Here is a 22,153-nt window from a genome sequence, read left to right as displayed (position 1 = left end):
TTCTATCTGGAAATTTTCCATTTTGTGTAGTTACAAGGAACATCTAAAATTAGTGTAACTGACAGAAATAAAGTTAAAATGATATTATCTATTTTCTGTTTATTTTGTATATTTGACAGCACTTTGTACAGTCTCTTTCGCTGTTTCCACTATATAGTCAGAAAGTCCGCTTTTCCTGTAGCTTTTGTGGGTCTTTCACTCAGAAGCAGGGGAAAGCAAACACCAACACCATCCCCATAAAACCACAGATATAGGCAAGTGCACTTAGGGTCAGGGGTAGTAAGCTTTTTTTAAAGTGACTAGATTTTAAGTTGATGGTTTCCCTTTAAATCCTATGAAACTGGGACCTCACCTTGGTGACCGTAATGGAGTGTTTCCAAAACTCTCTCTAGTTATATTAACAGCAAAGTGCCAAACCTAAATTTAGGCTTGGAAATCTCGAAACCATTTCTAGTACTTCACCTACATTTATGAATATATTCCATTGATTGTAACTGCTGGAACAAGTAAATTGGTGATTTGTTATGTACATAATTGCCTAGAGTTTTTGCCCAGAGTATTTTCTTTCTAGCTCAAATGACTATTCCACATCAGATTAATTTATATGATTGCTGTCAGTCATCATGGTACTAATATATATAAATTATTGACTGTTTAAAAAATAAATCTGAGATACAGTATGAACTATTGATGTAGTTTAAGATTGGGAACACTGCCTCAATGATCAGCCTTTTTACAAGATTGCTTTCACATCCCAATAAAACTTGAATAAGCTTTCAGAGGGACTGGATCAGACGTGGGGCTCACGAGAGGAAAATCTTGGCAAGATCTATGGAATATGTAGAGATATATAATAAAGTACTACTCAGTCACAGCCCGCAATCTACTGCCAGTGCTGTCCAATCTGCGCTGCTGAATTTAGATAAGAACTTGTAGACTGTTGGGAAATAGTTTTTCAGCCCTCCAATAACAACTTTTCAGCTAATGCAAAAACTGCTTGAGGCTCAGATCTGAAGATGTTTTTCCTGTATATTCTCTTGGTGAGCTTTCTGCTATTACCTAGGTCTTTCATCTCCTTTTGGAGGCCGCCTTGTCAGGCTACTGTGGCTTTCCACATTGTGGCTAGTTTGGGATACAGTTATAGTGCACTGTTGTATGGTTTATAGTTTGCTGTGGCTGTTGACAGCCCCCAATGGCTGCTCTCCCACTTCCTAAGATTGAGTAACATCTTCTTGGCCAGGAACATAGTGTAACCTGGGAATTCCCTTGAGAGAGAGAGATTGCAAAAGTGTTCCCAGCTATTTCTCGCAGAGGGTCTTGTTCATTTTAGGATGGACCCCATAAATCTGACATTGAGGTGAACATTGAAGCACAGAGAGATGAAGTGATTTGTTTAAGATTAACTGCTGTGTGAGTAGTAGATTTCTGAGCAGAACCCAGGTTTGCTGAACCTATCTATTAGAAGACCGTAAACATTTTTGATTGTAGAAAATTTACATTTCAAGTAACTCATCAAAAAATCCAGTCAGTCTCTCAGCTGGCAGAGTCAGGAACACATGATATTACATGCATAACAACAAAATAACCTACATGACTCTTCAGCCTGGCAATTTGGCTAATTAAGACAACATTTCCTATGTAACTCTGTTTTCGTGGTAAGGATGTAAGAAATTAAAATCAAAACAGTGAAGAAGTAAGACAACTGAAACACTTATTACGTCAAATTGTCTTTTCTTTGGGCGGGATCAACACCCTGCTGCACCATTCCATGCACAGAAGAGACCAGTTGCGTGTGTCAATCTCCCCTCTCCTACATGAAAGGAAAATGGTATTAGTCACCTCCACAGAGCTGGGTAGGACGGAAGAAAAGTGGGGGTGGTTAGGATGAGCTGCATTATACCCCATCCAGCCCTGTTAGGAAATCACTGTTTGCCTCCTGGTTTCTGATCCTTTAGGATACACTCAGGTCACATTTTCAAGCTTTTCTCCGCAACCATGAGGCTTAGAAACTTCCCTTATTTATGGAAGTTTGAGATCTCTCAGAGGCACTTCTCTCCAGGAGTTGGAGCTTAAAGTAAAACATCAAGTGCCACAAAACTCATGAAAAAAATCACGAGAACTGGCAAGACTTTAACTAAGAGCTTGTCTTCGCTGTGTTGTTAGCTCAAGCTATAACTTGAGTTTTGCTACTACACTGAGTCCTGTCCACACACACAAGTCTCTACCTCAAGTTACGTGGTGCTCTAAGCTCGAGCTAGCTGACCCAAGGAAGGTTGTCAAAGCTCCAGTGCTGCTGATGCTGGAGCTAATAATGCAGTGGGAATATAGGAGTCTGAGTTGCAACAATTCATCTGCTGCTAATCCAGTAACACCGTGCTGCTAACCGAATCACGCTGTGTAGCTCTGGTGTTTCGTACAGTGGTCTGGTCAGTCACTCGAGCTAAACTAGCTGAAGTGGAATGACTCAAATGTACTAATTCAAACTGACTGTTGCAATGAAGACAAGCCCTAATCATCTAGAAGATAAATACCAGACTTGGAGCATATCAGTATTCTTTATTTTTTTTTCAGCTAGATCAAGGGATAGATTGAGGCTCAACCTGGGGTTGTTCATGACTTCTCTACCTCAGCAGCATCCCTGGGAAGATCCTCCAAGAGTCACAGTTCCCCACTGCTTTCCTCTTGGTTATTGCAGCCCTTTAAAGGGTGTACCTTACTCTCCTCTCATTCTAGGGCAGCAAATGGAGGGAAGTGAGCCAATGCTCAGTCCACACCCCAGCTACTTGCTTGCAGGAGGTTGTATCCACAGAGCAGAACCCAGGATTCATGTAGGCTAGAAAGGGTGGGAGGAGAGAGAGGAGCCTGACTCCTTTTTATTTCCCTGCTCAGCTGAATAAAATAAGGACTCGGATAACTAGGAAAGCATCAACGGTATCATTCCCTTCTGTACTCTGTGGTGGCTGTTATGTAACCAAAGATGTGGATGTCTGCTTTAGATTCAGTTTATTACAACAGTCAATGTTATAACCTCACTCATCACAGAACGAAATTCTTGGGAGGGTTCCCAAGGGTTACTTTTGAAATTAACTTTCTTCATACATAAATAATTGGAAAGGTTTTCCCTCAGCACATGTAATAATCTCCTTTCATGGGTCGCAAGAAACAGAGAACAGCTGCATTCTTTTACTCAGCACTTGTCTGACAGGGAGTACTTTCACAGCCACGCAAGGCAACTGTCTGCTCTAGCTCAGTTGTTCTGCTTTACATGTTCATTTGTGAATCAGTGTGCCTAGGATAGGCAGGGGCAAGAGAAGAGTGCACGTAGTCTCCTCCTTTGCATACCTTGTGTAACATCCTGTCACAGAAATGGTTCCTGCACTCAGGAGAACACAGAAACTTCTCCCTTGGAGGTCCCTGGGATTCACATCACCCCAAAAGGGGCTGGTAGGTGGTATGGCCGTGGCAGATTCACATCTGCATGCCAGTCCACAAATTGAAATGGCTATAATGTGTGGGAGTTGGAAAAAGCTGTAGCGTGTTCAAGGATTGTGAACTGTGCACAATTCCCTGCATGCTGAGCTGTTTGCAGGCACGATCTCTCAAGGGAGCCAGAAGCCACAGTCTGTCCATGTGTTCCCCATGGGCCCATACAATGGCACGCTGTCCCTTACTCAGGTTGACAGCTAAATGACACCATTCTGTCCTATTCTTTACAGATATTACATCACCATTATACCTGGTACATTTTAAGAAAAATAGAATTTTGTACCTGGATCTTTCTGGTAGTTCTGATGGTATGAAATATCATAAAGAAACTATGAAATGTGAGAGAGGCTCACTAAATTTCTTGCTTCACTGTGTCTACATGCTATAGGCCGAGGGAGATGAGTATTGCCGAAAATGAGAGGACTGGGCTTGATGGTGAAGGGAATGGCATGAACAGAGCTTCTGCACTGAGCTGGGAAGGGACAATAAATCAGGAAGAGGAAGAAGGTGGAAGGCCAGCTGTAGCATGTGTCAAGCCTGTGGTTGCACAGAGGTCTGCATTTTAGTGGAACTCCCTCAGTCACCTCTCAGGCCTGGACTATATGCTGACTCATAGTTCCCCTCAATACTGGAGCACAGGGAAATGTCTGGCTAGAACAAAAAGACCCTGTATGAGTTAAAAATCCATCACTGGACACAAGTGAGAAGCCCCATGTTCAGGATTCTGGGACAAGGAGAAATCCCATACAGTATTTGGGACCCAAACCAGGCATGTCTCTCTTGAAAAAGTATCAAGCTGTCTGAAGTGGCTCACAAACAGGAGTGTCAACCTTGGGGCAGGAAGAAGAAGCAGTGCATAAACCCCAAATTCGTTGTGAGTTCTATACTTAGGTTTTCACTAACCAAGTAACAGGTATGAACTCCAAGCACTACAGCAGCTTAACCATGGAGTCACAGACAGCCCCCCTGAGTACCCCAGTCTATCTTGCCACCAAGGCAAACTTGCCTTTGTGATAAATGATGCCTTACACCAGAAATCACAATAATATGTAGGTTACTCCCATTCCCAAAGGACGAGTCATTTACCCAGGTCAATTGTACCTTTAGATCTCTCACCAAAGACAATGCTTGTAGCCCAGGGGTGGCCAACCTGAGCCTGAGAAGGAGCCAGAATTTACTAATGTACATTGCCAAAGAGCTACAGTAATACGTCAGCAGCTCTCCCACCCACTGGCAGCACCTCCGCACCTCCCGGTCAGCTGTTTTCTTGCGTGCAGGAGGCTCGGGGGAGAAGGGGGAGGAGTGAGTGCATGGCAGGCTTAGGGGAGGGGACGGGAAGGGAGGGGGTGGAGTGGGGGCAGGGCCTCTGGCAGAGCCAGGGGGTTGAGCAGCGAGCACGCTCCGGCACATTGGAAAGTTGGGGCCTGTAGCTCCAACCACAGAGTCGGTGCCTATACAAGGAGCCGCATATTAACTTCTGAAGAGCCGCATGTGGCTTTGGAGCCACAGGTTGGCCACTCCTGTTGTAGCCAATCCTGTGATAACCTGACTACAGATATTAACTAGGAAAAAGAAATGAGAGTTCTTTACAAGGTTAAAGCAGGTAAACATACACACACAAATGATTTAATCTTAGGTTTCAAAAAGTAATAGAAGCTACTGTGATGTGCTTTTTGCTATTTGCCTTTTTGGGCTAACCCAAGCTAAGCAGCTTGGGGATCCCTTGCTTATACTTAGAAATATTGCCCTCTGCAAGTTCCAAGCAGCATAGTGATACAGATCCCGCTGGTCAGGGATTTTTGTTCCCTTCCCCCCAGAGTTCAGGCTGTGATGGGATGAGTGTTTGTGCACATCTCCTCTTCATGGGTGTAGAGGGAGCAATCAACAGAGTCTTTTGTCCACTGATGTTCCACATTGGTTCGTCTGGTGTCTATTGGCCTTCTTTTGTTGGGCAGGAGATGACACCTCTTGGGGTAAACTAGTATTTCACAGTTGGTAATGTTTCTCTGACTGAGAACATTTTCAGTTTCATAGCAACCGCTTTTTGTAGTTACAAAGAAAACACTTAAATATTACCTTATAATGCGGGATACAGATATAATAAGTGAGATTAATGCATGCAGCAACTCACAAGCATTTTATAAAGTCTGAAACACCTCTGTAAATCTAATACATATTTTAACAATACTAACACACAGGTGAGCCAGATTGGTTTCCAGCTGTGCATTTGTCAGTGTTCAGTGAGACTTAGGGCTGCCCTCATCACACACACGGTCTCCCTAAATGTAAGAATGCCCCTTGGAGGGAAAGGACAAGAGGAGACAGGAATAGGAAGGAGTATAAGAGTTAAAAGAAGAGGAAAAATAAGAGGGAGAAAGGCTTTGCCACATTTTTGTCCTAAATAATGGTCCAGATTCTGGCTGCACTTGCAAGAGAAGAGAGGGTGCAGGGGCAGCCAGAATTTAGATTCTCACACTGCCTGACCCCCAGGCAGTGGAGAGGCATAGGCAGCTGTGGAGCAAGACACCCCAAAAGCTAGTCTGCCATTGCCATGTCCTCGTCTGTCTTCTGCACTGGCTGGCTGTCCAAGGTCAATGGCGGAGGGATTCTATGTTGCATTATTTTGGGGACTGATTTTGCAAGCACTGAAGTCAGTAGCACAGCTTGCACTGACATTAATGGGTGTGAGACCATGGCTTTAAGTGCTGTAGTAACCACCATTTCTGAATGTTCTCCCAAAGCCCTCCTGGAGGCTTGCTGTCTGTCTTTGTCCCCTGTAAGCAGAATGACTCCAGGAACTGCTGCTCAGAGTATCCCCCGCTATTTAGCTCTGTCTTTGAACGCCAGAGTCTAGCCCAAAATTTGCAGTATGACTTACAGTGATCTTTTATTGAAAATAACTGTAGTCAAACTTTATAACGTTTCCTATGGTGAGAAGATGACCTAAATATTATATCTCATGGAAAGCCTCGTCTCTTGTGAATTATGTATTTCTTCGTCACTTGTGAAAAATCTACCCTAATACAACGGTACTATATAATTTGTACTTTCTTTTCCAACTATAAATTTCTGTCTGGCTTTTTGTAAATCTTTTTTTTTCCCCTGAACTGGCATCAGAACATATTGTCTGAATGCAGAAAACGTTCCTCCTCAGGAAAACCCGAACAAAAGAAAGAACCCAGGAGTGTTTTCTTCTAGTGACAGTCCATTTAATTTACTTTTAATTCATATTGAGTGCAGCATTCCCCTGGAACCCATATATCTCTCTGTATTAGGAAGCTTATCTGTTCCTGAACTCTCCAACTCAAATAAAATGTGGTTGCTTTAAGACTCAGTAAGGGGTAAAGAAAACCATATTGTTAAAAATGGAAATCAGTAACTCTTACCCAGTTGCTGGCTCAGACTGTAGGCTTAAGGCATCCTTAGAATAGCCATGCTAGATTTAGGGCATTTGGGCAGCTGAAACTATATAAAAGCATATGAGCAGATAACCCTTAATTTTCAGGGGTACATAGCATTTGATCATATTTGTCCCATTGGATGAGTAAAACCTAGGTATCCCTTTGAAACATTGGGAAGTTATGGGTTTACTTTCTTCTGAAATATGGAATAGCATAACACATATATGATATGATTATCCTGCTCTCCCTGACGTAAGCAAAAACTTCCCCTTAGACTTCAGAGCTCCTGTGTGTGTGGCTCCGCTACTGGGGTAATATCAATGACAGGTACATCTGAGTTCTGTATGTGGAGCAAAACAGAATCCCCCTCTCATGGTTTATAGCCTGTATAAATATGCAAGGACTGATTGTGTCTTTAAGCCACCACAGCTCTGGGATGGACATGATGCAGAGTCTGACCAACCCAGTGGAGTTCCAGGCAAGCAAATTGCCTAGGCACAGTGGCCCTCAGAGCACAGGGAGAGAGTGGCTGCTGAGCCAACGTTTTTCAGCATGTGCTGTGCACCCTCCCACGCCCTCCAATGTTGTTGATGCAAAGGGGGCAGTGTGGCAATGGCTCATCCCTTCCTGAGCCCACTTTGAAGAGGCCAGTGTAGTAGCTACCCTCCCTCCACACAAGGATTAAATTGTGCTTGGCCTTGCACCAGGATGGAAATGGAGATGTGCCTGTTTTCTATTTGCACTATGGTAAGGTGATTTTCAGATTATAGAAAGGTTATTTATCTGAATCAAATAGAAATATATGAGAAACAAGCAGGGGGGTTGGGGCGGGAGCTTTGATTTGTTGTTGTGGGCCTTCTGTTTTTCTTTGGCGAGGAGGAGCTAGGTTGGATCAGAGCTGCATTTAGTCTTAATCCACCAGTGATGGAGTTGTAGTTCCAGAGTGATAATGACTGGAGATTTTCTGCAGAATGTTTATGGGAGTACTCTCAGAAGTGGCATGTACTCCGCCTTGAAAAAAGCATTGCCCACGCCCCCTCCAGCCACCTCACCTGATCGTGTTACTTTTGGAGTGCACGGCGCTGCAGTCAACAGTAGTCTCCCACTCAGGAGCACATACTTCAGCATGCTGACTGCCTTCTGCTTGGAGACAGAGGGGAAACAACTCCCTGTGTTCTCTGCCCCCACTAATGCACTCAAGGGGGGATAGCCGCAATTTGGCTCTTTAATAAAAGCTCTTTGAGGCAAGGAGCATGTCTTTTTTCTGTGTTTGTAAAATGCAGGGTACATTTATGGTGCTATATTAATAATATATTTGTACTTTTATTAGTAAAAATATAATATGCATACATTTTCTGCAGTCTTGTGGCACACACATAGTTCACGTATATATAGTTCACAAATATATATTGTTTGTTTGTATTATAGGCCAAACGTGAACGAACATCTTTTAGAAATCATTTTTGATGACAGTGGCCAGAATGTAAATTCTTTTTCTTCACTGAATCGTTGATAAGTATGGAGCATTCTCCATATTCTAATTATGTTAAGGTTTCTTAACTTCTTGGGCCTCAATTACCAAAATAACATCTGTGTGAAATAGTGTTAAATATCTACAACAAATACACATAGGAAAAGACACTGAAAGCAAGGTAGTGTTTGTCCTGTAACTACACACTACAGAGCATTCTGTATTGTCGATTTTAACTCTAACTGGGAATTGTAACTTTTTTATATGTTGAGTGAATTTTCTTTTCTTTTTTGTTGATGTGTTTTAGATGAAACCATTTTAATTATTCTGTTTTTAAAATCATACATTAACACATTCATCTGGCCTATCTTGGTATGTTGATTGTTAGCTCTTCAAGGAAGGGATTCTCTATTACTCTGTGTCCATACAGTACCAATCACAATGGGACATCAGTCCTGACTGGAGTCTCTAGGTGCTACTCTAATACAAACAATGAATAAAAATAACAGCATAGCATGAAACAAAACATTAAAGAAACTGAGTATTGACAGTTTTCACTCTTTTAGTCCATATATTCAGAGAGAGGGAGGCACTTCTGCTTTGGTTTGCAATATAATATTCCTTTCAGATTATACATGGTTTAAAATGTTATTTATATGTTTGTTTGATGTATTTTACTTCTAGAAAACTGTTTGTTTGTGATATGTATGTACCAAAGGCTCCACATGGGTCCCGTCGTGCAAATCTAATTGCAGGACTGGGACCATATTCAGAAATACACAAAAGCAAAGCATTACTTTAAAATAGTTTAATATTGTGAATATGTCCTAACCTTGAACATGGAAATAACTACAGTGATACAAATAAGAAATAATAAAGATAATAACTAAAAGTTTGCTTCAATATTTTTTGTCTTACAGAATGTAAATATTGGGGCTCAGATCTGCAGCTCCCAAATATGTCTTTTGAAGAAGTCTTACACAGTGACGAAAGTGCCTACAAGTGGCTTTCCACCCTTAAAAAAGTAGGAATTGTGCTGTTAACAGGAGCTGCCACTAGACAGGGAGAGTTGGTTAAACTTGGCAAAAGGATTGGTTTCCTGCGTCTCACATTTTATGGGTGAGCTAGTTTTTCAAATGTCCTAGTTCTGCCAGCAATGTAATCACCTTTGATATGTTACGCTTCAAGATGTAGGACCCTTCTTGGGGATTAATTTATTGTAGCTGGATCAGAATTATTCTTGGCTTCACATTAGAAAATGTAATCACTCATAACACTCTGTGGATGTGGATTGCTTTGCCATGCCAGATGGGATATATGACAAATAGCATGGTAGCCAGGAGCAAACTATAATGACAATCGTGATTGTAAAAGAGAATAACAGAATTGAAAACAAATATAAGATGATAATCAACAAGATCTCAAGCCGTGGATAGAGATGTGCCTGATCAAATACCCTGGATCCAAACACCTTAACTTTGGATCAGCATTTGCATTCAAACTTTGTGTCAAACCCATTTCTAGTCATGGAAATAGAGGAGGTTCAAGTGAGAGACTGTCTTTCATATCAGTTTTAAGTACCCACTTCACCACCTTTAAATGAAAGCTCTGCTCAGAAGAGTCAGTCAGCTCAGAAGGTGCTGAAATGAGGGTTACAATGTAAATATTTAAAATACATTTTCAAAGCTGACTAGGCCATGGTGGTTCTGAACCCTTTCCATACCAGGATATACACCAGTTCTCCCCTCCCACCTAGCCAGGATCTCCCTCCCATTTAGCAATATGGGAAGAGTAGTGTGACACCTGTTTGCAACCACCCAGGTGAGAACTCATGAACTAGACTCTAGAGGATATAGACATCACATTAATGTTCATGTAAGCACAGACCCAGTGGTCACATCCCGGTCTGTCCCCAACCCCTTTTCCACGGTGGGCCATGCAGGACCAGTGCAGAGCTCAATTCCACCATGCACATAGGGTGCAGATCATCTTGTATATCCATTTCAGAGCCACCCTCTCTCAACAAAGCAGAACCCCTGTATTGATGGATCCCACAGTATTCTTGATTGATCCCACAGTATTTTTGTCAGCAAGTTAAAGAAGTATGGGCTGGATGAATGCACTATAAGGTGGGTAGAAAGTTGGCTAGATTGTCGGGCTCAACGGGTAGCGATCAATGGCTCCATGTCTAGTTGGCAGCCGGTGTCAAGTGGAGTGCCCCAGGGGTCGGTCCTGGGGCCAGTTTTGTTCAATATCTTCATTAATGATCTGGAGGATGGTGTGGATTGCACTCTCAGCAAATTTGCGGATGATACTAAACTGGGAGGAGTGGTAGATACACTGGAGGGCAGGGATAGGATACAGAGGGACCTAGACAAATTGGAGGATTGGGCCAAAAGAAATCTGATGAGGTTCAATAAGGATAAGTGCAGGGTCCTGCACTTAGGACGGAAGAACCCAATGCACAGCTACAGACTAGGGACCGAATGGCTAGGCAGCAGTTCTGCGGAAAAGGACCTAGGGGTGACAGTGGACGAGAAGCTGGATATGAGTCAGCAGTGTGCCTTTGTTGCCAAGAAGGCCGATGGCATTTTGGGATGTGTAAGTAGGGGCATAGCAAGCAGATCGAGGGATGTGATCGTCCCCCTCTATTCGACATTGGTGAGGCCTCATCTGGAGTACTGTGTCCAGTTTTGGGCCCCACACTTCAAGAAGGATATGAATAAATTGGAGAGAGTCCAGCGAAGGGCAACAAAAATGATTAGGGGTCTGGAACACATGACTTATGAGGAGAGGCTGAGGGAACTGGGATTGTTTAGTCTGCAGAAGAGAAGAATGAGGGGGGATTTGATAGCTGCTTTCAACTACTTGAGAGGTGGTTCCAGAGAGGATGGTTCTAGACTATTCTCAGTGGTAGAAGAGGACAGGACAAGGAGTAATGGTCTCAAGTTGCATTGGGGGAGATTTAGGTTGGATATTAGGAAAAACTTTTTCACTAGGAGGGTGGTGAAACACTGGAATGCATTACCTAGCGAGGTGGTGGAATCTCCTTCCTTAGAAGTTTTTAAGGTCAGGCTTGACAAAGCCCTGGCTGGGATGATTTAATTGAGGATTGGTCCTGCTTTGAGCAGGGGGTTGGACTAGATGACCTCCTGAGGTCCCTTCCAACCCTGATATTCTATGATTCTATGGCTTTCCACGGCTTTTTCCAAATGTTTCACTTGCAGACTTTCTTCTTCTAAAGGGTTCATTTCAAAATGTCACAAAGAGTAAGACACATAAGTATGTGCTGACCTTTAAGAAGTCCCATTGACTTCATGAATTAGGGCCCTAAATCTCCAACTCCCTAATGATCTGCTAGAGGGGTGAACAATCATAGAATCGTAGTACTGGAGGGGGCCTTGAGAGGTCTTCTAGTGCAGTCCCCTGCTCTCAAGGCTCAACTAACTATTATCTAGACCATCCTTGACAAGTGTTTGTCTAACCTGCTCTTTAAAATCTCTGCAACCTCCCTAGGCAATTTATTCCAGTGCTTAACCACTCTGACAGGAAGTTTTTCCTAATGTCCAACCTAAACTGCCCTTGTTGCTATTTAAGCCCGTTGCTTCTGGTCCTGTCCTCAGAGGTTAAAGAGAACATTTTTTCTCTGTCTTCCTTTTAACAACCTTTTATCTACTTGAAAACTGTTATCATGTCCTCCTCAATCTTCTCTTCTGCAGACTAAACTAACCCAATTTTTTCAATCTCTCCTCATAGGTCATGTTTTCTAGACCTTTAATCATTTTTATTGTTCTCCTCTGAACTTTCTCCAATTTGTCCACGTCTTTCCTGAAATGTGACACCCAAAATTGGACACAATACTCAGATGAGGCCTAATCAGCGTGGAGTAGTGGAAGAATTACTTCTCATGTCTTGCTTACAACATTCCTGCTAATACATCTCAAAATGATGTTTGGTTTTTTTGCAACAATGTTACACTGTTGACCCATATTTAGCTTCTGATCCACTCTGAACCCCAGATCCCTTTCCACAGTAGGCAGAACTCCTTCCTAGGCAATCATTTCCCATGTTGTGTGTGTGTGTGTGTGTGTGTGTACAGCTGATTGTTTGTTCCTAAGTGGAGTACTTTGTATTTGTCCTTAATGAATTTCATCCTGTTTACTTCAGACCATTTCTCCAGTTTGCCCAGATCATTTTGAATTTTAATCCTGTCCTCCAAAGCACTTGCAACTCCTCCCAGCGTGGTATTGTCCGCAAACTTTATAAATGCACTCTGTCTGCTATTATCTAAATCACTGATGAAGATACTGAACAGAACCAGACCCAGAATTGATCCCTGTTGGACTTCATTTGAATGCTATTAGCTAATGTCTTGCTGAGCTCAATAGTCTTGTTCTGTCACCCATCCATCTTTGGAGAATAATTTTCAGAATTCTGATTTGCACATATTCTTCAATGACTTATGAAAAAAATAACAAACCCATAACATTTAAATGTTACCATCTGTGTTTCTGTCCTGTTTTGCCAATTGTATCTTATACGTTGGGGTCTGCATAGCCACTAAAACCGGGACATCCAGGGGCTCCTAGCCAGGCTTTTTTCCCTGATCAGATAATACAAATTCCAGCTAAACATGTATTTGAGCACCTCAGTTCAAAAGTTAACAATATGGGTGCAACAGTGAATGTATCCCTTTTTTGTCTGAAAAGATTTAAAATAAATAGGAGAAGACAAAATCCAAACCTTGGCTGGAAAGCCCACATTCCTTCCATATTAGAACAGAGAAGCAAAGATTTACTTCCCTCTTATAACGTTTTTGTATGAGGCCACATTCAAGTCATGTTGGCATATGCAGGGCTGGCAAGATTGATAAGCACAGCACAGTGATAATGGGAAAAATATGTTTATCTGAAATGTTAATTTGGGAGGGAGGGAAGGGAAGAAAAGATCCTTTTTTCTCATTATGTTGCTTCTTGTTAATGAAGAGATGCAGTGAAAGTCTCAGCAAAGTAAAGAAATGCTTGAATAATGCCAATGAAGTGTTCATTTTATTGGGCTAAAATAGCTCAATCACTAATTGTCATAGAAAAATAAATTATTTGGGATGCTACCATCATTCAAGTTTACTGAAAAAGTTCTGAAAGCCGGAAAAATCGCCTTCATGATCCCGTAGCTTATTTCTGGCACTGGACAAGTTCCTTCTGATTTAATTTCCATTCTGTCATTTTTTTTGTGTCCACCCAGCTACTGAGCTCCATTTCTGGGGCAACTTCTGATCTCAGTCACATGGATGCAACAGCACTGAAATCAGCAGGGTTGCATGAATGCAATAGGAAAGAATTTAACTCTCTATATAAAGCACCAGTACCTGGGATAAATATACTAAATGTAGTTTTATTTGCCTTTTAAAAGTTTTAAAGCAACCTAAAGTGATTAACATTGCAATCTTTCTGAAACAGGAACTGTATTTAAAATCTATGGCCCATCCAAATGTTACTGTATTTCAAAAAGATGCCTGTGAGCCAAGCTAGGCATCATTGTATTATGGCTAGTCTGGCTGAGAAAATGCCCTTATTACTTGGCCTTTGGCCCAATAAGAGCATATGAATTACTCCAGCCATCAGCACTTACTGGTGGTCAACCAGAAAAGAGTATTTTCTCTGAAACAGCTACTGGTCTGCTTTTATTTGATTGGCAAAGGAAAATGTGCTAACGGATAAAATGGAAGCAAAATAATGAGAACTATATGTTTACCTAAGGTTTTTATCCAATATGTTGGTCTCCTTCAAAAACTTGCCAGTTTCCTTAGATAACTAAATAATGTGACTACAGTAGGCAACCACTGTAGGCATGTAAAAAGATGTTATTTCCTCTGTCAAATATAATATTTACAGTGGCCGAACTTAAAAAGTTTCTTTTATTTTGAAAGACTCCACCAGTTTGAGAGAGGTTCCCTGCACTTAAAATGGGGAATAATGCTGGAACAAGAAATTTCCGTCAAGCCAACAGAAACTTCTTAAGTGAACGGAGTGTGTGTGTAATGCTGAACATCGGTCTAGCTGAAAGTCAGACATAACATCTTTTTAAAGTGTTTTACCTATTGAGTCAATACAAAAAAAAAAAAAGAATATTTTTGGTGCAATACACTGAGATTGGTATCCTGTGATAGGATAGGAGCTACACTGAAGCTTTTAAAAAAAAGCTTTACTGGGTGATTTTTGGATTTAAGGTGATGTGTTTTCAGCAGGAATTTGTTGTTTTTCTTTTTGCTCACCAGCCCAGTAGGAACAGTGGTTGAGATTTTCAAAGCTCACTAGGAGAGTGAGCCTTTAATGAATTATTTAATGGGAGTTGTGTAGCTGAATCCTCTACTCAGCTTTGAAAACCACACTTAGTACTTGTAAATATTTTCTTCCCTTAAAAGCTTTTGTACTGGCAAGTGTTTCTATTCTTGACCATTCACAAGATATCAGACTTTAAAAAAGGGGGGCAAACTCCAGCCATTTTAATCCAGCTCTCAAGCTCCTGCTGCAGAGCAGGGTCTGGGGCTTGCCCCGCTCCAGCCAGGGAGCAGGGTCAGGGGCTGCTCTACACAGCTCCCGGAAGCAGCGGCATGGTGCCCCTCCAGCTCCTATGCAAAGGGATAGCCAGGGGGCTCTGCTCTGCACACTACCCACGCCCCAAGAGCCGCCCCCACATCTCCCATTGGCCATGCTTTCCAGCCAATGGGAGTTGCAGAGGCTGTGCCTGCAGACAGGGCAGCATGCAGAGCTGCCTGGCTGCGCCTCCGCATAGGAGCCAGAGAAGGGACATGCCGTTGCTTCCGGGAGCCACTTGAGGTAAGCGTGGTTCCAGTCAAGCTAAATTGTCTGGATAGGGAATGAGGCTAGAACAGGGGTGGGCAAACTCTGGCCCACGGGACATGTCCGGCCTGTCAGACCTTTTAATCTGTCCAGGGAGCGGGGTTGGGGGCTTGCCCCGCTCTGCGCATGCCGTAGCTCAGAACAGCTCCTGGAAGCAGCAGCATGTCCCCTCTCTGGCTCCAACATGTAGGGGCAGCCAGGGGGCTCCATGTGCTGCCCCCACCCCAAGCTCCACACCTGCAGCTCCCATTGGCCGGGAACCATGGCCAATGGGAGCTGCAGGGGCAGCGCCTGCAGATGAGGCAGCGCACAGAGCCACCTGACTGGCACTGGGCCTCCGCATAGGAGCCAGAGAGGGGACATGCCACTACTTCCAGGAGCTGCTTGAGGTAAGCGCCGCCTGGAGCCTGCACCCCGATCCCACTGCTGCCCTTCAAACCCCTCAGTCCCAGCCTGGAGCACCCTCCTGCAGCCCAAATCCCTCATCCCCAGAGCAGCCCGCACCCCCCAGTCCCCCACTTACCAACCTCTGCCCCAACCTGGAGTCCCCTCCCACACTCTGAACCCCTCAGCCCCTGTCCAAAGCTCCCTCCCCTGCACCCCACCACCCTTCCCCAGCCCAGAGCCCCCTCCTGCACCCTGAACTCCTCATTTCTGGCTCCGTCACAGAGCCCGCACCCCCAGCTGGAGCCCTCACCCCCTCCCACAACCCACCCCCTAATTTTGTGAGCATTCATGGTCCGCCATACAATTTCCATACCTTGATGTGGCCCTCAGGCCAAAAAGTTTGCCCACCCCTGGGCTAGAACATGTTTTAAATATAATTTTAACACAGATTTAGTTTCTGTAGATGGCTTTATGCCCACGCAGCTCCCATTACAGGATCAGGGCCACAGTGTGGCCCAGTGCACAACAGCTGACAAGATCATGTTAGGAACCACTTTATCCTTAACAGTAGTTAAAGCAAGCTTATAGCTCAGTGTTGACTAAAACCTTTGTCTTGTGTGTATCCTTATGTATCAGGTTTCTCAGTAATTAACATTTCAGGGAAAGGGAAAAGGTTTGTAAATTACCTCACTTCTCCAAAACTCATTTTGTTAGCAGGATATAGCAAGACAATTTCAACTGTGCCACGTTTCCAACTTGACTAGTCGTTCAACGTTTAAAAGAAAGTACGGGAATATTTTTTATTGTTTAAAATCTTAGTCAAAGCATTTGAAAATTGGCATGTTCACTATAGGATATTCGCTACATAAATGAAAATGTAAAGTTGGTGTACAGCTTAGCATCTCAGAGTGAAATCTCATGAGCTTTCTAGGTATGAAAGGCAAATTTTAAATCAGGAGACTAGCTTTTCATAGTATTTGGCCTTTGGGTGCAAATAAAAACAAATCAATAACATGATGGAATCAAAAGCCTGTGTACAGAATGGCACTGAGAAAATATTATTTTACTCTCTCGTGCCAAAGGAGAGCAGCTTATTATAAAAGGGAACATGTGCATAAAAGGGTATGTACACTAATAGAGCTGTGAGCGCTTGTGGAAAAAATCTGTTGAACAGATATTCTTTTTTTTAAACAGATTGCCAAACTTGCAAGCATAGAAACTAATAATATACACTACAGACAGCTTGTTATGATAGATAGATTGAGCTTCTTTAGACTCTCACTATAAGGCAAGTTTCCCAATCCTTTAATCATTTTCATGGCTCTTCTCTGAACCCTCTCTCTGAACATGGCCTAATTGTTTTAGTATAGAGTTCAGAGCCAGAAACCCTTTGGTCAAGTGTACTCATCCTCTCTAAATCTCTGTTTTCTCATCTCTGAATCAGAGATAATAATACAGTAGTTAACTATCTCACAGAGATGTGAGAACTCATTTGTTAATATTGTCCAGTGCTCTGAAAAGGTAAAACGTGAATACGTACTAAATGTTACTGTTATGAAAATAAGGAATACATTTACAGTTTAATTGCACCTGCAAACAACGTGTTCACACAGAGGTAATTACCTGCATACATGAAGTCTGATGCAAAGCACGCTGACGTCATTAGAAAGACTCCTGTTGATTTCACGTGGCTTTGGATCGGGTAATGGTTACCATTTTCTGCATGCATCTTCACAGTTTGCAGACATAGTGGAGCCACTGTGTTTTGAACGTTTATCCCTGTATGAATACATTCTTTTGTCTTGTTTAGGAGATACTTTAGCCTCAGATACTGAAAACTGAAATTTGGGCAGATGTTGGCTGAACCTCATTTCCTCTCTCAACTGATCCTCTTCATTTCTGACATTCAAGTAACTGCACTCTCTCGCTCTCACCCACCCACACATATTATATTTAAGGTGACACCATCTTCCTGAGTGTCACTCAGCTGCCCTCTTGTTGTAGTTAGCTATTAGTGGTTTCATCCCTAACTGAATGTCCAGTAATTTTGAGGGTGTAACTAGCCAGATCTTTAAAAAAGAGGTTTTGCTAATGGATTTTGTCATAAATCATGGATGAAATCCACCCTGCGCAGAGAAGGGCCAGCACAAAGCTTATGCACCACTTAATTCCCACTAAAACCCTAAACTTAATGTTTAAGTAAGACTTAAGAGGTGCATAAGCTTTGGCACTGGTGTAACTGCTGCTGGAATACTGTCCAGTTTGGTATCCACAGTTAAAAAAGGTTGATAAACAACAGGGTTCAGAGAAGAGCCACCAGAATGATTAAAGGATTAGAAAACATGCCTTGTAGTGATAGACCAAAGAAGCTCAATCTATTTAGCTTAACAAAGAGAAGGTTAAGGGATAACTTGATCACAGTCTATAACAGTGGTGGGCAACCTGCGGCCCATGGGCCACATATGGCCCATCAGGGTAATTCGCTGGCAGGCCGTAAGACAGTTTGTTTACATTGACTGTCTGCAGGCATGGCTGCCCACAGCTCCCAGTAGCCGCGGTTCGCCATTCCCAGCCAATTGGTGCTGTGGGAAGCGGCATGGGCCACAGGGACACGCTGGCTGCCACTTCACGCAGCTCCAATTGGCCGGGAACGGCGAACCATGGCCACTGGGAGCTGTGGGCAGCCGTGCCTGCGGATGGTCAATGTAAAAAAACTGTCTCACGGCCTGCGAGCGATTACTCTGACAGGCTGCGTTCAGCCCACACGCCGCAGATTGCCCACCACTGGTCTATAAGTACCTAGTAGGGGAACAAATATTTGTTAATGGGCTCTACAATCTAGAAGAGAAAGATATAACATGATCCAGCATATGGAGGTTGAAGCTAGACAAATTCAGACTGGAAATAAGGTGTAAATTTTTTAACCATGGGCATAATTAACCATTAGAACAATTTACCCAGGGTTCTGGTGGATTGTCCATCACTGGCAATTTTTAAATCAAGATTGGATGGTTTTATAAAAGAACTTCTGTAGTTCATAAGGAGTTATTTTGCAGAAGTTTTATGGCCTTTGTTATACAGAAGGTCAGACTAGATCGGAGTAGGCAACCTATGGCACGCGTGCCAAAGGCAGCACGCGAGCTGATTTTCAATGGCACTCACACTGCCCGGGTCCGGGGGGCTCTGCATTTTAATTTAATTTTAAATGAAGCTTCTTAAACATTTTAAAAACCTGATTTACTTTACATACGACAATGGTTTAGTTATATATGAAAGACTGATAGAAAGAGACCTTCTGAAAACGTTAAAATCTATTACTGGCACAAGAAACCTGAAATTAGAGTGAATAAATGAAGACTCGGCACACCACTTCTGAAAGCTTACCAACCCCTGGACTAGATGATCACAATGATCCCTGCTGTCCTTGGAATCTATGAATATATGCATAGGTCTTGCACTGGCCCTCTGCACAGTGGCGAAATTCACCCATAAGAAATTATCATCATCATTTGTAAAATCTGAAAAATAGCTTTAAGTGTTTTAATACGGGTTCGTATGAAGTAAATGCATAGTAAATATTTAAGGAAACAGGTTAATGCATATGAATACAGTTATGTAGCTATTATGTTCAAGATTTTTATAACAATTTTTGCCTGTTTTCAGATTTTTGTATTCATTGTTATGTCAAAGCTAACAACATTTTCAAAAGTGTTTATAGGTTGACCAGACAGTAAATGTGAAAAATCGGTGTGGGGGTAATAGGAGCCTATATAAGAAAAAGACCCAAAAATCGTGACTGTCCCTATAAAGTCGGGACATCTGGTCACCCTAAGTGTTTATAAGGGAAAAGTCTCATTGTTTTGATGTCATTTGTAGTTGGAATTCATTTAAAAGATCATAGAATAGAGGGAGACTTAATATTCAATTACACTTACTCATTTCTCCCCTGATGATTTTTTGGCTACATTTAGCATCTTTCCCCCCAGTTTTAATGCGTTTCACTTTGAGACACGAATTATTAGGAAATTTCAGCATCTGGTGGTGGCATTTCCATATGCAGACCAAGTAAACATTTTTTTAGTAAGAACCTATTGAACCTGCAGTTCTTAGTAAAAGACTTTAGACCCTAACAAAGAAGTTTGATTAGTGCTTATGTGCAGTGTTGAGGGTTTTTTTAAAAAAAACTATAATACAATAATAATTCATAATAATTCCTTGTTATTTTAATAGCACTCAAATCCAAAGGTCTAACAAACACTGTAAACCAAACTATAAATTTCAGATTGGCAGCCTTGCTAAATTAATATGCCAGCCAGTTTGCAGATTCTCCCAATAACAGAACAACGGTAAATGAAGCTCTCACAAATGGAAAAAAGAAGCACAAGTCTTTAATCTTGCACAGATGCCCTTTCGGAGCACAGAAATCATGTACATTTACTTTTATTTATTATCACTCATTTTTAAAGGTGTCCCTACCAAAATATTTAGGGTTACTGTATATTTTATGTCTGCATGGCAGCCACGGGCACACAGACTGGCTTTCTGGTGCATCTTCCAAACTGTTCTTTTTCTCTTCCACCTGTGCTGCTCCCTCCAAGTTCTGTGTATGTTGCTATACTATACAAGGTTTCCATTCAGTCACTGATGTTCTGGATGAGTGGATCAGACAAACTGCACTCCCCAGATACTGCAGCTGTAAGGCAGAAGACGATTGGCTAAGAATGGGGGTTTCCTGCTTCAGTCAGTTGAGAAAGCTTGGACAAATAGATACGTAAGAGATTCCTGGTGTAGCTGAAACGGGACCACACCAATGCGCTGTAGGTACTTTTCAGAGTGTGCCAACATGGGGAATTAGAGCACAACACATTAGAGCACTTCACAAATTATGCCCCTTTTTGTGGTTTGCCATCATTTAGACAAGCCCATGGTCTCTCTAGTACCTCTTATAAAGCCAGAAACTCACACTGTTGTTTTCCTCTAAGTCAAATATTTTTAAAGATGTATTTGATTATGCTTTTCAATGGCCAGAGAACCCCTGCTTCATGCTGAGTTTTCCCATTTCTGATCCAAAAATATGGTATATTTTTTGCTAAACTGGGCTTGGGTTCCAGAACCTTTTAATTATTGCGGCCTGAATTTCAGTGTGGTTTCAGATTTCAGTGTCAGTGATTCCCAGTCACAGCTAAGAGGCTAGCTTCTCAGCTCAGGTGGGCTGTATGTATTGCTAGGTAACACACATGATAGTTGTACCTGCACAGTGCTTGATTTTCTGCCATGCAGGCTGTGCAACTGAAGTTGGTATCTGACCTTTGTTACTGATCCATAGACCATGCCCAGCCCGTTTTGTTCTCTGTCGAGGGATCAGAGTCCTCTGCGATTACCCACTTTTTCCTCCTTTACCTCTTGCACCAGCACTCTCATCTGACAGCAACTCTCCCTGTGACTGAGTTTTAGTTTTAGCAATGTTAAGGTTTGAATTTCCTAACTTCTGTGCATTACATTTTCAAGCTGGACATTGCATTAATGTAGCTTTTTGCATTTAATCGATATTTGGCTGTAAATTAGTAACGTGATCTTTGATAGAATCTCCTTACATGAAACAAATGTTCCAGTGGATTAACTCCCATAGCACTACGTGGTTTAACAGAATGAACGTGCCTTTTTGTAAAATGTCACCGTAATTCTATCATGTATTTTTAATTCACCAGAGAGAGATATTTTCTCAGAAGCAAGAGCATTACAGTAAATTAAAGTGCTTTGGAGCCATTAAATTGCTCTGGAGCCTGCCATGACAAAGCTACCCTCAACACTAATGACAAAGGATGACATAACACTTTTTTCTTTTCTTTTTTCTTAAAATTAGTAACTATGCAAATGTGGTTGAGGTCTTCATATTTTAGAACTGAAGTCACACGTGATGAATACTTACTATACCATATAATTAAATGAATTTCCCCATGACAGTTGAACACATTTGTTAATATTATTCTGGGGTTTCTTCCCAGCAATTTTATAAATCTGCCTTTAGCATTGTTTGGCATTCCTATACTTTAAAAATCCTTGTCCCAAAGCAAAAGTTTTTGTATCCAATATATAAATCATTTTGAACTGTGTTTTCGAGTTTAACCTGGGCATTTTATAAAAAATAAGCATTATCTCTATATTTCAAATGGCTTGTGTTTTGTATAGTTAGTCTGCAGTAATTCACAAGGGGAAATGGATTTTCATATTTTTCTTTTTAAATCATGTCTTCTTCAGTGATTACATGGACTGCATATGTTGACTTACACTTCCCAGACAAGTGTCTGGATCTATATTACACGTTTGCCATGAACTGTATTTAATTGTATGAACTTTGTGCAAACCAGAACATGTGGTTTTTGGCCTTAGACTTTTGCTGCATGGTGTGTCATTTGAAACATATTTTGACTGCATTGCAATGTGGTGTCTGCATGTCTTTGTACTCAACCACCTTACAATATATAATTTGTTGCTGTTGTCAGCAAGACTCATGCTGATTTTAGTTCATCCATCTTGAAATTTAA

General features: G+C 42.0%; 1 protein-coding gene across 2 annotated transcripts in view; it reads left to right on the top strand.

Moving 5' to 3' along the window:
* BBOX1 (gamma-butyrobetaine hydroxylase 1) overlaps positions 1–22,153 on the top strand; it is a 74,607-nt gene that overhangs the window by 35,403 nt on the left and 17,051 nt on the right. For both annotated transcript variants that reach the window (XM_084631658.1, XM_084631657.1), the window contains exon 4: positions 9,279–9,477. In XM_084631658.1, the coding sequence (XP_084487784.1) occupies positions 9,279–9,477 (199 nt within the window). The remainder of the gene's footprint in view (positions 1–9,278; positions 9,478–22,153) is intronic.

The sequence above is a fragment of the Lepidochelys olivacea genome, assembly GCF_965140295.1.
Source record: "Lepidochelys olivacea isolate rLepOli2 genome assembly, chromosome: 6".
Taxonomy (NCBI): domain Eukaryota; kingdom Metazoa; phylum Chordata; order Testudines; family Cheloniidae; genus Lepidochelys; species Lepidochelys olivacea.
Note: the sequence above shows the minus strand (reverse complement) of the source record. Positions and strands in the feature narration are given on the sequence as shown.